Raw genomic sequence first — 19,631 nt, forward strand, 5'->3', positions numbered from 1 at the left:
AGTGAAGCTGGAAGCATCACAAGACCAGACCTTAATCAGTACTACAGAGCAATAGTAACAAAAACAGCATGGTATTGACACCAAAATAGACACATAGACCAGTGGTACAGAATAGAAGATACGGAGACAAACCCCCATAAATACAGTTTCCTCATACTAGACAGGCACAAAAAATATTCAACAAATGCAGCACTATTTGTTGAATAGGCTATCTTTTCTACAGTGAATATTTCCCAGCACAGGAAATTGGAAATTCACATGTAACAAAATGAAATTAAACCCCTGCTTGAAACTCAACTCAAAGTAGATCAAAGACTAGGTGATAGAACAGAGATCCTGAGTCTACTAGAAGAAAAAGTAGGCCCAAATCTTCACCATGTCAGCCTAGGAGCTGACTTCCTTAACAAGACTCCTAAAGCACAAGAAGTAAAATCAAGAATTAATAAATGGGATGGATTCAAACAACATGATCTTTCAATATACTTCCTCAGTCTTCTTATTAAGGGGCTCTCTGTGCAAAGTCAACATGTTAGAATGTTCCCAGACTCAGGTTTAAAAGCACTTTGGTTGGTACTATTAAGTACTGACTTAATAATCTCCCACAGCTGGGGATGTTGCTCAGTTGGTAGAGTTTTTGCCTCACATGCACAAGGACCTGGGTTCAATCCCCAGCACCACCAAAAATAATAATAATAATCTTTCACAGTTGGGAGATTAGCAAATCCTAAATTGATGTTTAAACACAAAAGAAAGTGACCCAAGGTCACTACGGTGGCCATGGTTTTTCTTCCCCCATCCCAAGTTCAAAACAGGCAGACATGACTTGTTCTGATGCAGTGTTGAACCTAATCATGGAACTGCTGCCTGAGAGCCTCCTGTGGTGTTGGAGGTCAGCAGTGCTTTCGCTTCCCCTTGCTGTTTGCTCTTGGTTGGGAGCAAGGTGTGTCTCGGTCAAGTTCTGACTTAGCAAGTAATTAGCTTCTCTGTGCCTCAGTTGCCTCTACTCTAAGAAGAAATGATAATAGTACGCTGTCACGTTCATCAGTACATGTGTAATGACCCTAGCTCAGAATCAGGCACATAGTCAGTGCTCAGTGGGACCCAGCTGTCACCACCATCGTCCTCAGTACTACTGGCCCCTTCCCTGGGTTCAGAGGTCTGAGGGTAGCCAGCATGAAAAATAAGATGTTGCATTGGCCCAAACTTTGCGCTCCATTTTCAGAATATAGTATTTAGCCTTAGTGGGATCCTATTGTAGCCATTTTAATTATAGCCCTTTTCTGCCCCACTTTTAAAAATAGCTAATCGTGCTGATTGTACCTCCAAGCTCCTCCAGTCAGGGTGGAGGGCAGTGCTGCATTAGTGATACAGCCCGCTTGCTAGCGGATTCCTGTAGCACACCCTTCTGGCAGGAGCAAATGCCTGGCCCATCGCTTTCAAGCACGGGTTTGATTTCCTGCAGCACCTGGGCACCTGGGTATTTCTAACACCTTTTCAGAAGTTCAGTTCCTGACTTACTGCTTCTACATTTTTGTAGGAGACTCTTACCATTGCTCCCTCTGTTTGATCCACACCAGAAGGAAAAATACCAATGGTTTCTATTTATAGGGAAGTTTGAAATTTTTACTCTAAAAAATTACCTATTAGCCTGGTTAACCTTTCCATGTCTTTTTTCTCTGTTCTTAACTATGATCCTTTATAAAGTAGAGGCCAGAGTTACATTCACTGTTAATCCTTCCTTTCCTGTGTGGCTCCAAAATCTATCTGAGGGAGCAAAGTTGATCATATTGTGCATGGGAGACATACATAAAAGGATACACTATTTAAAGGGTTGCTTAAATAGTGATAAAATGATCATGGAGGGCTACCTCCCAAGGGCTCGGGGAAGAATTATAGGATGTGGTAACTTTTAAGTTCATTTTATGTCTTATGATCTATTCAGGACAAAGTTTAAGTGTGGGGGGGGGGGGCATGGTTTCTAAGATTTTTGCCCCATAAGGGGGAAATAAAAGAGAATCTAGATGAGTGAGACGAGTCCAGCCCTATAAAATAAGCCAGGTACTAGGTAGCTAAGGGTAGTCACAGCCATCCAGGGACCTTGGTTGCAGCCTTAGGATTCTGTGCTGGGGTTAAATTTCTCAGGATGTAAACCAATAGAGAACTAATGAGGCAGGATGGGTTGTTACCTGATCTCCTAATGAGCAGCATATGGGCGATGAGCATGACCCAGTTGTTACCTATGTGTTCTTACAAATCTGGTGGGAGCCTGTTGAGGAATGGGTGTGTGAATAAGCCCAGAAAAGAAAGGCAGGTGGGGAGTGTCAGATAGTTATTCCAGCATTCCCCAAAGGAGGAAATGTCCTGTCCAGGTCATTGTTCTGACCGATCCTGCTCTGCCAAGTACTTTCATATATTGCTTCATTTAATTCTTTTTAATATCCTTGTGGTATGACTACTGTTATTTTTTTTTCAATTTTGTAGATGAGGAAATTGAGGCTTAAAGAGGTCACATAATCTGCTCAGCTTTGCAGAACTCTTAAGAAATTCCATTATCCAAGTCCCTTCTCATTTCCAGATCAGCTTACCTGACCACCTTCTGGGTGCTGGACCCCAGCCAGTGATCTCTCAGATTTTCCAAGCACCTGAGTAAACCAATCCTTTCTCTTGTCCAAATCAGTGTCTCTCCATGTTCCCGTCCTTGTCCTAGCCCAGCTGCCAAAGTTCACACCTTAAATTAAATAATCAGATACTTTCCCCTCTAAATTTGCCTATAATAAAAGGGTAGAATGTGATGGGAGGCAGACATTAACATTCTGGCCAATTTATCAGTGTCATTTATTTCAATTAATAAGCTGTCCTTTGGCTATGCAGTGGTTTCTGACATGTCTTGGTAGTTTGCTTCTCTTTTAAATGGTGCCTAACTGCCAAAGTTGGAAAGTACAACTGAGCCCTACGATGTCACTAACTGATTGTATCTTTCACAATTCAGGATGACCTGTCCCAGGTGATTGATCAATGCGTGGTGGCAGACCATCAAAAGACACTGGAGTACCCAACTGACGATGTATGTAACTTAAACTTAGGTTTTGCTCTACTGGGGTGGTGTGCATTATAAACTATGCTCTAGAAGAAGTGGAGGTGATTGCTGTAAGATCAAATCCTAACTTTTGACAAATAAATAAAAATAAAATTTCCATTATTCCTATATTCACTATTTTATGTTTCAGAAACTATAGGTAACTAGAGCTCACAAGGAGTAAATGACATTTCAAACACTACCAAAGAAAATCCCTTTGAAAATTCTTTAAGATTCTATGCTAAAAACCTAAAATTAAAAAAAAAAAAAAATAGATGTAGTTAGGCTCAGGAGGGACATAGCTCTGTGATAGTGTTCTTACCTAACATGCATAAAAAATCCAACCAATCAACAAATGTAGAAAGAACCTTGAAAAATAATCAAATTAAGTTTAAGTGAAAACTCATAAGCAATTTTTCTTTATTTAAAGCCAGATTTTGTGTAATACGATGTGTTTACAAATACTGTTAACGTGTTCACATTTTACATACTACTATCTCTAGTCTTGTATCAAACATCTCTAAAATTTTATAACCATCGAATTTTTCAGCTGAGGTAAATCCTAACATTATCTGGTCTTTCTTCTCCTTTCCTAAAAATGTTCACTGAAATGTCTAAAATATTCTCCTCTGGGAAAATAATAAGCCTTTTCAGTGACTGCAGAAGAGAAACCATCAGAGATCAGTGGGTGGCATCTGCAGTGAGGCCAGGTTAGCTCATTATAAAGATCTTCCCAACTGTTCGAGCTGCTCCAAATGGCATGAACTTCTTCATGGAAATGGAGTTTTCCATCCCTGAAGGTTTTCAATGAGAAGCTCCTGATAGCTTATTAATATGTTATAAGAGGACCAAAGGGAAAAAAAAAAAAAAAAAAAAAAGAAAGGATTGATAGGGTTGGGGGGTGTGGCCCTGAGTTCCATTTCCACCCAGCACTGAAGAAAAAAAAAAAAAAAAGCTATTCTAAATTGGGTTCCTAGGTTATTCCTGGCATAGTAACAGGTTTATTTATTTATCCCTAACCTTCATGATAATCTTGCAAGATACCCATGTATCACTATCAGTTTACAGATGAGAAGTTTAAGTGACTTCCCTGAGGTCATAAAGTTAATCAGTGGTAGCAAACTTAGCAATTCAAATCTTCTTTTAAGTAGTGATCTTTTTTCCTATCATGGGAACCTGAAAAAGTGGAACACTTTCCCTCAGAAAATACTAATAAGTATAATTTTGATACAACCACAGAGGTTTTACAGCTCCAAGAATTCCTCTGTGGACCTCTTAAAAGTTCTGAGTTAAGAATCCATGATTTTTTTTAGGAACAGTAGCACACATCTACAATCCCAGCTACACAGCAGACTGAGGCGGGAGGATCCCAAGTTCCGGTGCAACCTGGGCAGCTTAGCAAGACCCTGCCCAAAATAAAAAAAAAACTGAAGATATAGCGTGGGGGACTCTCTGCCACATCCCATGTGGATGAGAAAAGGGTTAACTGCCAGAGGATGATGTTGGCTGTTTTCAATCTATTACCAAAAACTTATCTACTCAATAAACACACAAGAGTCAATACTCTTTTTAAATGAGAGGGGGCATGACAGTTCTGGCCTCTAACAACAATTCACCCAACTCTCTTTTATTTATGATACAGGTAAGGGCTGGGGATATAGTTCAGTTGGTAGAGTGCTTGCCTTGCAGGCACAAGGCCCTGGGTTCAATCCCCAGCACTGCAAAAAAAAAAGAAAAGAAAAAAAAAGGGGGGGGGCAAGATTGGGAGGAGCTTCTTCTATGATGGACAGGATAGGGTGGAGTTAGGGGGAGCCATTCTTTTAGGGGGAATATTCCAAAAGGAGACAAGGAACCACTCCCACGCAGCGCCACATGCTTCCCGGAAGTTCCTAGAAGCCAGGCATCTGTGTCCTATGGCTCAACCTAGTCTGATTCTGCTAAATAAGGATGGCTTCTCACAACATAGCTCAATGTTAGAGTGACCCTGGGTTCAATCTGTATTACCAAAAAGAAAAAAAAAAAAATCACTGTATAACTCTAAGCAAAAAGTCTGAATTTGTAAAAAGAGAGAAAGGAAGAGAGAGAAACACTCTCCCTGGGCTCGACACCTTCAATGCTATTTATTTGGTTTGGAATGGAGCGAGGGGTCCAGATCTATAATTTTTTAACTTCCTAGGTATTCCTATTTTGAAACAGGGTTGAGAATCACTAGTTTAATTGGTTTGGATGACCTGCAAAGTCCACTCCAACTCTTATAATCTATTATAGTAATACATGGCAGCAAATCCATTCTCTCCTCCCCTCCATACTTAGTAGTTTGATTTTGTGCTAGTGAATGAGGCACAGGAGACCAAGTTCACCTATCATGAGGCTTGCAAGCAGTTGTTCTGCCTCAACACGTATACTTAGATGCTTCACTTGATCTCCATAGGCTATTTCCTTATTTTTATTGGGTTTTTTTTTTTGTTTTTTGTTTTTGTTTTTGTTTTTTCAGTGCTTGGCATTAAACCCAGGGCCCTGCAAATGCTAGGCAAGTGGCACATCCTTAGCTCCTATTTTCTTATTTTTTAAATTGGATTCAATTCTACCACTATTTATTGGTCATTTATTAAATACCAGATGCTACATGGAACTGGGCTACAGAGATGAGCTATAATCATTCCCTTCTTTTATAAAAGTCCTAATCTAGTACTGTTCACTTTGTGCTTTCCCATTATAAAATTCACATGTTTTTTTTTAGGGGGAAGAAAAACCTGTAACTTGCCTTTAGCTTTGTTGGGAATGTATGTTCTTTCTTGAGACCATACAAAATGAAAGCAGACATAAAGTACTATATGAGTTAAAATATAGACTCAATTGCTGCAAGAAGTTTCTATTTCACAAGGCAGTCTGAGTATAATCAGTTTGAGTACAATATAGTGTCTCCACAGTGTCCTGGAGCCTCTTGTCTGATATCCATTCTTACTGGATCACCTCCCTCTAATCATGACATCTATTTTCTGATCTAATATGGCTGCTCCATTTATTACCAGCACAGCCACATTTCAGCCAGGTTGGAGGGAAAGGCAGGATCTTTCTCTTTAAGAGAATGACCTGGAAACTACATGCTTACTTCTGTTTCTAGCCCACTGACCAAGACTTCTGGGCACACCTGCCTTCAAGGAGGCTGGTAGATGTCCTCTGTGCAGTTGGCTATCTCAGCTATTTCAGTGCTCAGTTTTGTGGTAATAACACCTTCATTGTCTTTTTTCCACTTTTCTCTCTTTAAAATCACTGCTCAATATGTAACTGAATAAGTCTTTTTAAATAAATATATATACAGTATTAATGGATGATGAGAGAAAAACTGCAAAGAACTAAACCCCCATAGAATCATGGCCTAGCCACTCTTTGATAAATGCTTTAAACTTGTAGCATTCTTCACCTACTGACTTTCAGTGTACCTCTTGCTCAAATTAGCGGTGTGATTTCAGGGTTGTCACTTGACATTTGTGTCTTGATTTATCAAAACAAAATATTATTGACTGACTCTCAGGGGTGCTCATGGATTGATGGAGTTCACAGATGTATGAGTGTTTTGAACACTAGAAGGCAATACAGATAGGCAGTGGGTGGGACTGTCCTAGGGTTGTGTATTGCATGATCCCCTGTGTTGAGAAACAGCCTTCCATAACAAAATCTTGAAGTGTTATGGTTCTGGAGCAGTTACCTTGGTCCTATTTCTAGACTCCAAGGTCAGCCTGGTACTTCACTGCGTCCACCAGAATCCTCCAGCTGGGGATGGGTTCCCTGACTAACTACAGATCCAGAAGGCAGGTCAGGTCACTGCCTATATTTCTTAACTGCCTGTTAAGCAAGCATGGATTCCTTTTGTCTTTTCTTAGTGTTTTTTTAATATTCACATTCATTGGGGTATCATCAGCAAAAGTCCAGAATTACAAGTTTAGTTTCCAGAGTTCACACCGAAGTCCCTGTACCTTCACTGAATTACACATTAACTTCTGACCCTGAGTTTCCCTCGCTCGCTCATTCATTCATTCATCCATTAAACATTTATTGAATCCCTGCTATTTTCCAGGAACTGGGTATCAAGGGTGAATAAGGTACAGTTCTTTTAGACGAATTAAATGTAATTGATGTACCTGGCATTTAGTAGGCTTTCACTGGATGTTTCTTTCCCCTTCCTTCTGCTGACGTTGCTTATTAACCTACCTAATGCATCTTGGACTATTGTTAGTGTATCCTGCAGAGAAAGACAGTGTTGTGTGCTCAGAACATCTGCAGCATAGATAGTTTTTCAGTGAGTTCAGCACAGATATGTGGACTTGATGTTGATTTTCTTCAACCCAGCTTCATATACAGATCACAATGATAGAGTACCTTCAGCTTTCTTCCTTCCTTTCTTCATTTCTCAAAGCATCTTAGATGTAAAGGAAGCATGAGGCAAAAATCAACCTAAGTTCCTCTTGCCACCTCCCCAACCCTGTGGCCTCAAAAGACAGTATTGGAAGGCACCATTATTTTGGAAACAATACAGCAAGTTTCAAAGTCTTCTCATGTTACCACTCCTGTCCTTGATGTTCATATTAATTTTCCTTCCTTTCATAGGCTGCCAACCAGATGAAACAGCAAAAATATTCAACAAAAGCCTCCTTCAGTTCACAAGAAATACCATTAGCGCCAACTCCATCATACCATTCAGCGGATGCCAACTTCACAGGCTATGGTATGATTCTGACCCTGAGCAGCATTGACTCATGAAACCTTAGAGAAGGAAGGCATTATGGGATCATGTTGTCCTGAAAAGAGAACCGAACCAGAGGCAGGGAGCCTGACTCTGCACACCCCCTCCATTCCTCAGCTTTGGAACTTGGATAGATCCCTACACTTCCTACACCCTTTTCCCCATCTCCTCCGTTAGTGTTGCCTATTGCTGATGGAACTTAAAAGGACTGGAACAGAAAAGGCCCTCAGCAAATGTTGTTCGTTGGTTTTGGTTTGGGCTTTGGTGGTGGTGATCACCCAGAGCTTTGTGCATGCGAGGAACATACTTTACCACTGAGCCACATCCCCAGCTCAGTAAGTGCTGTTTGAGTCTGGCCTGGTAGATTATTTTCAAGTCACCCCAAAAGATTATGTTTAAAAATCGCATTGAACCTAATTTTTGGCACTACATGTTGATGTAAAGTATTTTCAGTGTTTAAAGAAATTGGTATGTACTTTCTTTAATTCCCTGGCTTGAATTATGCTGACTGAGGGTTGAACATAGAACTTTGAAATAAACAACAGGTATTTGCACTTTGCTTTTATGCAATAATAATCAATTTTTTTAAAAAAATGGACTCTTTAAAACACCACACTCACCATTGGCAAAGCATAGCCCTGTGTTAATTTAGCAGGCTTGATACCTTTCTGGTGTTGTCTTTTAATGTGTGTGTGTATGTAGTACTGGAAATTGAACCGAAGGCCCTCATACATGCTCAATAAGCACTCTACTACTGAAGTACATACCCAACCCTTTAAAAAAAATAATAATAATTTTGAAACGGGGTCTTGCTAAGTTGCCCAGACCTGCCTCAAACTTGCCATCCTCCTGCCTCAGCCTCCTGAGCAGTTGGGATTACAGGTGCGCACCATCCTACTCAGCTTGTCTTTAGTACAAATATTAATTTTTTGATTAAAAAAAAGTTTAGCAAGTATATTTTATCTTAAAGCACTGTGTGTATAGTAAAGTACTCAATGAACATGGTCAAGAAACTATGGCCTATGGGTCAAATGTAGCCTACTACCTATTCCTGTTTAGTTTATGGACTTAAAATGGTTTTTACATTTTTATTTTTTCAAGATTTTTAAAATATTTTTTGTTTTCACATCTTTAAAGGTTGAAAAAAAGCTTATTTCATGAAAATATGAAATTCAAATGTTAATGTCCCCAAAGAGTTCTGAGACTCTCATTTATTTACACAAATATGTAAACAGCCACCCTAAGAGTCCATCTCACCCCATTTAGAATGGCAATTATCAAGAATACAAGCAACAATAGGTGTTGGTGAGGATGTGGGGAAAAAGGTACACTCATACATTGCTGGTGGGGCTGCAAATTAGTGCAGCCACTCTGGAAAGCAGTGTAGAGATTCCTTAGAAAACTTGGAATGGAACCACCATTTGACCCAGCTATCCCACTCCTTGGCCTATACCCAAAGGACTTAAAATCAGCATACTACAGAGGTACAGCCACATCAATGTTCATAGCTGCTCAATTCACAATAGCCAGATTGTGGAACCAACCTAGATGTCCTTCAATTGATGAATGGATAAAGAAACTGTGGTATATATATACAATGGAATATTACTCAGCCATTAAGAATGATAAAATTATGGCATTTGCAGGCAAATGGATGAAATTGGAGAATATCATGCTAAGTGAGATAAGCCAATCTCAAAAAGCCAAAGGACGAATGATATCGCTAATAAGTGGATGATGACTCATAATGGGGGGAGGGAAGGGTTAGTGTTAGGGTTAGAGTTAGGGTTAGGGAGGGGGGCAAGTATGGAGGAAGGAAGCACTGTATAGAGGGAAAAGAGGGGTGGGAGGGGTGGGGGAAAGGGAAAAAATAACAGAATGAATCAAACAACATTACCCTATATAAATTTATGATTACACAAATGGTATGCCTTTACGCCATGTACAAACAGAAACAACATGTATCCCATTTGTTTACAATAAATAAATAAATAAAAGAAAAAAAAGAAACTGGTATATATATAATGGAATATTACTCAGCCATAAGGAATGATAAAATTATGGCATTTGCAGGCAAATGGATGAAATTGGAGAATATCATGCTAAGTGAGATAAGCCAATCTCAAAAAACCAAAGGTCGAATGATATCGCTAATAAGTGGATGAGGACACATAATGGGGGGAGGGAGGGGTTAGTGTTAGGGTTAGAGTTAGGGTTAGGGAGGGGGGCAAGAATGGAGGAAGGAAGGACTGTATAGAGGGAAAAGAGGGGTGGGAGGGGTGGAGGGAGTGGAGGGAAGGGAAAAATAACAGAATGAATCAAACAACATTACCCTATGTAAATTTATGATTACACAAATGGTATGCCTTTACGCCATGTACAAACAGAAACAACATGTATCCCATTTGTTTACAATAAATAATAAATGTAAATAGTGTGCCATTTTCACACTATAATGATAGAATTAAGAAGCAGGCAGGGAAAGAAATGCCATCTCCTGTATCTGTATTCTCTCCTCATTCAGGAGAGTAAGCTGGTCATTTACAAAAGCAGTGTAAACTTTTTAAAGCATCCATGAAGTTGTGCCAATATTGTACATCATTTTTATTGTGAATTAACAGAAGTGCAATGTGAACTATATAAGCTGCACAAAGATCTAGAAACAGATTAGGTTTAATATTCTTCTAATAGGGCACTTTTTATGGATGCTGAGGTTATATCACTAAATTTCTTGCTTTTAACCGGGAGGTCATTAGATTAATAAATTCCATGTGGACAGGACAGCTTATGTAAAGAACCAAGTAGTTAATATTTTTGGCTCACAGGCCAGGTGTTCTCTGTTACAGCTACTCAACTGCCCTTGTAGTGTGGCAGCAGCCACAGGCTAGGGATATGTGGGTGAGCAGGCTATCCTCTGATACAGGTTTATTTTTGCACATCAAAATTTGGGTTTTGTATACCTTTTACATGGATGGAAATATTATATTTCTTTTGATTTTTTTTTTTTTTTTTGCATTTTGAAAATGTAAAAATCATTCTTGGTCAAAAGGCTGTATTCTGCACTCCCCTGCTTATTACATAATCTAATAAGGTATTGTGGATTTCATCTTGGTCTTCTTGGTTTCTGTGCACTAACTACAGCTCACCAGCAGATGGGGCCCTCTATTCTCAGCCCTTTGAATTACATCATGATGATCAGTCTTAGTTATTAACAGAAAAGTTGACATTCTCTAGAAACTTCTATTAAGAGTCTCTTGAAACTAATAATTTGAACATTTTGATTTTCGCTGTGTGTGTGTATGTGCAAATGTGTGTATGTACTGGGGACTGAACTCAGGGATGCTACGCCCTAGTTCTTTTTTTTTTTTTTTTTCCCATTTAAGACAGTGTCTTGTTAAGTTGCCCAGGCTGGCCTTGAGCTCATCATGATCCTCCTGTCTCAGCCTGAGTCACTAGGATTACAGGTGTGTGCCACCATGTCTGGATGAATGTTTTCATTTTTTAATGGGTTAGGTTTAGTTGTCTAGAAAATGCACATATATAGAAATGGATTAAGGGGTGTTATTAAACCTCTCAGCACGTAATCTTTTTTTCAGTTTTTTGAAAAATCCATTCTAAAACAATGATTTTTTTTTTTTTTTTACTGGGGATTTAACTCGTGGAAGCTTAACTACTGAGCCACATCCCCAGCCCTGTTTTTCATTTTGAGAGGATCTCACTAAGTTGTTTAAGGTCTTGCTGATTTGCTGAGGCTGGCTTTAAACTTTGGCAATTTTCCTGCCTCAGCCTCCCACATTGCTGGGATTACAGACATGCCTATTGTACCTGACACTAAAACAATGATTTTTTAAAAAATAATATTTATAGATCAACAATAACTCTTTTTAAAAGATTTTCACTTATGGACCCAGCAAGTAATTCTTGAGGGTTTTGTTTATAATACTTTTTTTATTTTTTATTTTTCTTTTTTTTTTCTTTACTGTTGTATATACAGGTTTAGTATCCCTTACCTAAAATGCTTAGGACTAGAAGTACTTTAGATTTTGGGAATTTCCAGATATTAAAATATTTGCACATACATAATAGATATCTTGGGGTGAGACCCAAGTCTAAACACAAAATTCATTTACATTTCATATATACTTTATATATGTAGCTGGAAAATAGCTTTATACAGTGTTTTTAGTGTACCTGCATTTTAACTGGATTATTACCCATCCTATGAAGACAGGTATGGAATTTTCTTTTTCCTTTTTTTTTTTTTTTTTTTTTTTGGCCATGCTGGTGTGATCCATGGCCCCATGCATGCCAGATGGAGTTTTCCACTTGGGCCAGCATCCCATCAATGCTCAGAAATTTTTGGAGTTCAGATTTTTGGAGTTCAGATTTTGAGATGCTCAACCTGTAATATATTTGAAGGTAAATTTTAATTGTTGTGTTCAGTTGCAACATACTTTATTGATTAAATCATTCCTACATTTTAATTCATATATTGTATCTAATTGAAAGTATTTAAACACTTTTTGTATTTTATAACTCAGAATCTTCTGTCATACCAACCTTTTTTCCTCATAACATATGACTTTATGTACCTAATTAGCTTAATCATCTTAAATTTTTCCATGTTGGTTCTCATGATGTGTGAGGGTTTCTTTTTGTTGTTTGTTTTGTTTTTGTTTTTTGTTTTTTTTGTTTTGTTTTTTGTTTTTTGTTTTGTTTTGTATTGCAGTGCCGGGAATTGAACCCAGGGCCTTGTGCTTGCAAGGCAAGCACTCTACCAACTGAGCTATATCCCCAGCCCCTCATGATGTGTTTTGAGGTTCAAACAATTTCAAGCAGATCTAAAATTGATGGGTTGCAGGGGTGATATTGTTTTAATCTCAAAAATATCATAGGGTGAAGAAGACCAGAGGGGAGTCTCTGGTCTGCTTCAAGGAGGCTGGGGATGTAGCTCAGTGGTGAAGTGCTTGCCTGGCATGAGCGAGGCCCTGGGTACAATCCCAGGACCACAAAGAAAAAAAAAAAGTCATAGGAATCACGTTTCATCCCTGGGTGAATGGACTGAAATGACCCAGCTTTTTCCTTCATGGGTCTTGGTAGGAGGAGAGTGAAATGGTAAACACATGCAAACCCTGCTTTGCAAGTAATGGAGCACGCAGGCTGAATCGCCTCTCATCACTCTGTGTTCCTTTCCTCCCCAGGTAACTTCCAGGCTCCTCTGTCAGTGGATCCTGCAACATGTCCCATTGTCCCTGGCCAGGAAATGATTATAGAAATATCCAAGGGACGCTCAGGGCTTGGTCTCAGCATTGTGGGAGGAAAAGACACACCCTTGGTAAGTTTCTTTGTAAAATATATCTGTGATCCCAGAATAAGCTGTTAGGGCTCTTTATGGCCCTGGGACACTTCTGTGGAAAACTTGGCATTTAACAGTATGGGAAAAGACGTACATCCATATAATTGCCAGCTTTAAAATTTTTCTTTTTCCTTTTTTTTAGTTGTAGATGGACACAAAACCTTTATTTATTTTTATGTGGTACTGAGGATCAAAACCAATGCCTCACACATGCTATGCAACTCCAGCCCTCATTTTTCTTGTAATTTTCTCTAGGATTTTGTCCATCTAGAATGTTGAGTTTTTTTTAATAAAGACTTATTAGACCAATAAGAGCACAGCATTTAAAAGTACTAAAACAGTATTTAGGGTAGTGCTTGGCACATAGTAAGTGTTCAGTAAATAGGAACTATTATTATCATCCTCCATCATCATTCTTATTTAACAAAATGACAGATCAAAAGTAAACAAGCTGGGCACAATGGTGCATGTCTATAATCCTAATGCCTCAGGAGACTGATATCTCCTGATGGAGGATTGCAAGTTTAAGGCCAGCCTTAGCAACTTAGCAAGACCCTAACTAAATGAGAGCGACTCTGTCTCAAAATAAAAAATTAAAAGGCTGGGGATGTGGGGATGTAGCTCAGTGATACACCTTTGAGTTTAAAAAAAAAAAAAAAAGGTAAATATCAGGGGCTGCAGTTGTAGCTCCATGGCAAATTATTTGCCTAGCATGCACAGATTCCCAAGTTTCATCCCCAGCACCAATAAATAAATATCAATTATTCCAGCAAAAAAAAAAAAAATTAGTCTTATTAGGACCATGTTCATGTCTATTAATAATTTTTATTGTTAGCTTTTACTAGGATGAATGACTTTTTTGTTTTTGTTCAGTACCTTTTGTTTGTCATTATTCAGTAATGCCATTGAAATATAAAACTTACCCTGATGTTTTTTTTAATTTGCTCAAAATGTGATTAATCAATACATACGTATTAGACTTGGGTAATACAAGCATATTAAACAAAGTTAGAGTAGCACAAAAGGCTGTAAATGAAGAACAAATCTCCCTCCAACTCTTTGGTTCTATCCAGCCTGCTCTTCACCACTCACCCACCTAACCCCCTGGAACAGGGCCTCTCCCTCAGAGAATCCCTTTTTATGAACATGAACATGTTGATAGTCCTTTGTCCATTTCTCTAGTAAGGAATGAAGTTCATGGGTCCACTTTATAGATAAAACAAATGTAGGATCCACAAGCTATTTTTTTTGCATTTTGGGCAGGAGTAATGTTTCTGTTAGTACCTTTGGACGGTGGGGAGAGTCTCTTGTTCTTCTGTAATAAATACTAATCCCCTACTATCCCTAGTTTTTCTAGTGTTTTGAACATGAATGGATGCTATATTTTGCCAAATACTTTTTCTGCATCTATTAAGATAATTATGTGATTCTTGTCTTTAAGTCTATTGATGTGATGAATTACATTTATTGATTTCTGTATGTTGAATCAACCTTGCATCCCTGGGATGAGCCTCACTTGATTATGGTGCACTCTTTTTAATATGTTTTTGTATGTGATTTGCCAGTATTTTATTCAGTTTTGCATCTATGTTCATCAGGGATATTATATTGGTCTGAAATTTTCTTTCCTTGTTGTGTCTTTGTCTCTGATTAATTCTTGTAAATATGCCTTTTTATATTGTTTAATGTAGGCACAACTAGGATTTTCCATAGGAATTTGAGTTGATTCAGCCTGGCTGGCTGAATGAGTTGTGGCTTTTGATTTTGCTTTTGTTGTTGGTACGGTTTTGCTCTTCGTGGGTTACTCAGATTCATGGACAAGATGTGCCTGTGCTGCTCTTGGGTCTGTAATATGGCATTTGCTTGTGCTTCAGCCATCAGCCTGTGGTCATTTGCTGAGCTGTGTAACCTCCTGCAACTCGAGAGTGCATTCTTTTTGTGACTACGTCTCTTACTACTGTGAGGCAACCAAAAAGGCAATTTTTAAAATTTATTTTTAGTTGTTGAAGGACCTTTATTTTATTTACTTATATGTGGTGCTGAGAATTGAACCCAGTGCCTCACACATGCTAGGCAAGCACTCCACCACTGAGCCACAGTCCCAGCCACAAAAAAAATGAAAATTCTTTAAGAGCATCTTGAAGTTCATAATATATAGTTCTGCCTTTTGAGACCATAAATCCCATTGTCCTTGGAAGGATAAGCACCACTTAGAAATGAGGGATGGGACACAGTTTTTATTTCCTAACCTCATGTACCTCATCAAAACCTATCAGTTAGATTCACAGGAAGATACATTGGCCTGTCATTTTAGTGAGACAGAAAAGCAGGGAGATGGAAGGTGCTTTAACAAATAAATCCACTGTTCCCATAATGAAGAGCTTTGTGTTTTCCTTTTTCTATTCCCCTTTAAATTTCAATGTGGAACATGCATCCTAACTGACACTCTGGGTCACATTTTCCAATCAGGTCTTGGGGGTGCATCCAGCCAGCAACAAGTTCACAAACAAAAATGAGAGCTTATGAAAGGAACTTGTGCAAAGTGTTGAGCCCAGCATCAAAAGCACTCTGCATGAGAGATTATGTGACACAGGCTCCCTGCCGCTCTGGAGCAGGGAAAAGTACATTCTGAGTAGCACTCCACCCTCCCGGTTAGGGTTTCCATGTCCTCTTTGTTGTGTGGCCAACAGATATCTTGGCCACCTTTAAAGGAATTAAGTCTCTGGAATCAGGTCTTGACACCACATCAGTCCTCTCTGCTATAAATAGTTTCTCTCGAGCCAAGACAGATGGCTCCTGAGATCACAGGGGAAGATCACACTTACCCTCCTATTGTGTTTGCAACTGGTTGTCCAGGCCAGCCTTTTAAGTACCAAGATAATGATGAAGGTGAGTGTCTCAGGAAGGTTTACAAGCGCACCTGCACCTGGTCCTCAGTGACAGCCTTCCGCCTCAGATGTTTTCATCTAAGGTGCCACTCCCAGGTCTGCCTCTGGAGAGCATGGCTCTTCTGTGATAGTGGAATACGTTGCTTACGTTTGTTCAAAGTCTGTTCTTTGGGGCTGGGGCTATAGCTCAGTTGGTAGAGTGCTTGCCTCACAAACCCAAGGCCCTGGGTTCAATTCTCAGCACCACAAAAAAAAAAAAAAAAAAAAAAAAAAAAAACAGTCAAATCTGTCCTTTGTTTAGTGCTGAGGATGCAAAATTGAGTGAGATAACCTGTCCTCAAAGATTATACACATTCAAGTTTAATTCTACTGCTTTTAATGTTTATGCTTTCTCCCTCCCTCTTTCTTTGTCTCTCTCTTATATGGGGCTGGGGATTGAACCCCAGGGCACTCTGTCACTGAGCTACATTCCTAGCCCTTCTAATTTTATTTTTGAAACAGGGTCTTGCTAAGTTGCTGAGGCTGGCCTCGAACTTGTGATATTCCTGTCTCAGCCTTCTGAATCACTGGGAGTACAGCTGTGCACCACTATGCCCTGCTGTTTATGGTCTAATACAGGGAATCTACCAAGAAAAATCCTAGTTGGGACTATTAAAATCTCTGAAAAGCATAAAAGAGTAGTAAGACCTTTCTAGACTTAATTAATATAGACTATTGTGCTTTCTGTAAACCCAGGAGCTAGAATAAGGCATGTTGTATAGCAGAGGTAATGTATTAACCCATATTTTTTATTTCCTTCCATCCATTTGTGCATCAGTCCATTCTTTCATTCTGTCCTCCCTCTCCCTCACCATTTTACTCTCCCATTGGCCTTGTTTGACATTAAATTTACATGAAATCTTACATCTCAGAGGACTCAATTTAATCTGCCAGATGAAAGACCAAGAACTCTTATCTTTTCTGACTTTTGTGCCATATTCTCATTGAGGCTATTGTGTTATCTACCTTGGGAATTCTAGAAAAGAAAAAGAAAATTGTAGGAAGTAAATCTTTTATCTTGGAATACCCACAGACTTGAACTGTTCTTGAACAAAGAAAGTAGAGAAATAATAAAAATTATATCTCCAGGACCCTCTGTCTGCATTTTCCTCTTTCTGCAGAGCATTGCCAGACGTCCTAGACTGTGGGCAGTGTGCTCTGTGAAACGTAACAGGCAGCACAGCAGAGCATTGATGCGATTTTTGGGGCATCAGAAATCGCAGATCGTTAACTGTGGCTCTGGACAAGCAACGTCTTTTTTAAGTTAAATCTGCTGTGTTGGTGTAGCAGTGGTGATGGATGACAAAAGTCTACTGTTTAAATATATAATATATGACATATAATATATAATGCATATAATGAACTTTGCTCAGTACACGTCTGTACTGAGTCCAGTTATTTGCTGATCACCAGTGAGCATGGTGTCAAAGCAGATCCTTGATCTCCTCATCTGCATGTCTCAATGTATTATCTGCACACCGCAACGTGACTCTGTTTCTAGACAGTTAGGTATTTGTGTTTCAGCATCAGGCTTTTATTGAGAGATGGAGGTACTGGGGACTGAACCCAGGGTGTTCTTCCACTGAGCCACATCTCCAGTACTTTTTATTTTTTATCATGAGATAGATTGCTGAGCCTGGCTTTGAACTTGCCATCCTCCTATCTCAGCCAAAGCCAGGCCTGCTCCCCCCTGCTGCCAGGCTTTGGCCTGCTTGAGCTCAGCCAGGGGGTCCTCCAATAACTGTCGCTGGAGTATCCTATCCTTTTCTGGGCATGATTATGTGATCAATAAAAAAAAAAGAACAATTGTTAAAGCTGCATCCTTTGAGGAAGAATTGACTAGATTGAAAAAGGGAAGACCAGAAAGCACAGTGACAACTGTCTGCAAACCTTTAAGGTCGCCTTCTTGTGGAAAAAGGATAAGGATGATACAGACTCAGTGACAAGCAGGTTTCACTTTACTACGGAAGAGCTTTTGCTGACCAAAGCTTGAGTGAACTGCTAGTGAGTATCCCATCCCTGAAGATCTTGTGCCAAAGGCCAGCAGACACTCCACAGTGTTATTACTATCTAGCTTTGTTTTGTTTTTTACAAAGAAGGGACATTTACGTTGTAACTCTCTTTTTCAAGATGCTGGTAATATAAGAACCCCCTCCCCGAAACACACACCAGCATGAACATTTCATAAATTTCTTGAAACTTCCAGGTCTTAAAATCTTAGGGTTTTATTTTGTTTTCGTTTTTGTTTTTGTTTTTTTCTGGTGTTGGGAATTGAACCCAGGGCCTTACACTTGGGAGGCAAGCACTCTACCAACTGAGCTACATCCCCAGCCCTTTTTTTTTTTTTTTTTTTTTTTTTTTCTTTTTTAACTAAGGAATCAGATCTGATTATTGTGCCAATTTGTTTATTTATTTATTTATAAAAGATTTTGTTATTAGTTTGGGAAAGGAAAGTTTATAAAGCCCCTAGTTTCTATATTTGTGTTACCTGGAAATCTCTTTGCAAGGGAAAAAACAATGAGACTAGGGCATTGGCTTTGTCTCCATGTTTTTGGTACTATTCCATGGTAAATGAGGTCCATGGATTCCCAGGATCAATTGTAAAATTTAGATATTCTCAATAAAAAGATCTAGGAATGTCAGATTTAGAATCTGGTCATTTCTCTCCAAGTTTCAGCTCTGCATTATTTTCACCACCAGACTTAGTGCCAGTTTGTTTATTTTGGTGCTTCATGTGTGCTAAGCTGCACCCTCTGCCCTGGTGCTCATTTAATTCATTCTTATTACATGGAAGAAGTTCTGGAGAGCAATACCAATTTAATTCATCCTTGTTAAACAACAGTTCTAGGGAAAGATACATTAGTAAGACCCCTTAAGGTAGAAGTACTCTCCCATTTGGATGTCACATGGCGGAGTTCATCCGTCTAGAAATTGAGGTGAAGAATGCCTGTCCTCCCTCTGCAACTGTCTCTTGTGTTCTGAGGTGACCTCACTTTACCCCGCATCACGTTGCATGCTATCATGTACTTATTACTGCTTTTGACAACTTAAAAGTAAGACTGCAGCAAGTTAAACCCCTGCATATTTTTTAAGTAAGCAGAGTAGAAAGCTATTATATGTTTGATTAAGTGTTTTATTTTGCTATTCCCCTTCATGTGAACTTTGTACAGTCTACTTCTTGAGGAGTGCAGTTTGCTTTGGCATGTAATCCCCAAAGCCAAGCTCCTTTTATCGTTATTGCTTAAGTCATATATTTTTATAGAAAACATCTTATTACCTTAGTTTTACTTTAAAATCAAAGCAGAGTTTGCAAAGTCTATGAATCACACTGAAAGAATGTTAACGAATAGTACCTCTGAATTTCCAGATTTGGACATTTCTGGTCCTAAAGAATATGACTGTAAGCAAAAAGTATTATGCAAGCTGAGTAAAATTTAAATAAATAAGGACCAGATGGAACTATAGGGACTTATAAAATACAATGCAAATATTATCCCATTTCCTTAAATAAATCTATATTTCAGTATG

The 19,631-nt window shown here is 38.9% G+C and overlaps 1 protein-coding gene across 9 annotated transcripts in view; it reads left to right on the top strand.

The window, feature by feature from the left end:
- The window catches only part of PATJ (PATJ crumbs cell polarity complex component), a 399,437-nt gene that overhangs the window by 325,336 nt on the left and 54,470 nt on the right, over positions 1-19,631 (top strand). For 5 of the 9 annotated variants that reach the window (XM_079103581.1, XM_079103580.1, XM_079103585.1 and 2 more), the window contains 3 exons: positions 2,990-3,064; positions 7,685-7,802; positions 13,022-13,155. In XM_079103581.1, coding sequence (XP_078959707.1) covers positions 2,990-3,064; positions 7,685-7,802; positions 13,022-13,155 — 327 coding nt within the window. The remainder of the gene's footprint in view (positions 1-2,989; positions 3,065-7,684; positions 7,803-13,021; positions 13,156-19,631) is intronic. The other 4 variants (XM_079103582.1, XM_079103584.1, XM_079103587.1 and 1 more) reach the window with 2 other exon arrangements.

This window comes from Sciurus vulgaris (genome assembly GCF_902686455.1).
Source record: "Sciurus vulgaris genome assembly, chromosome: 1".
NCBI lineage: Eukaryota > Metazoa > Chordata > Mammalia > Rodentia > Sciuridae > Sciurus > Sciurus vulgaris.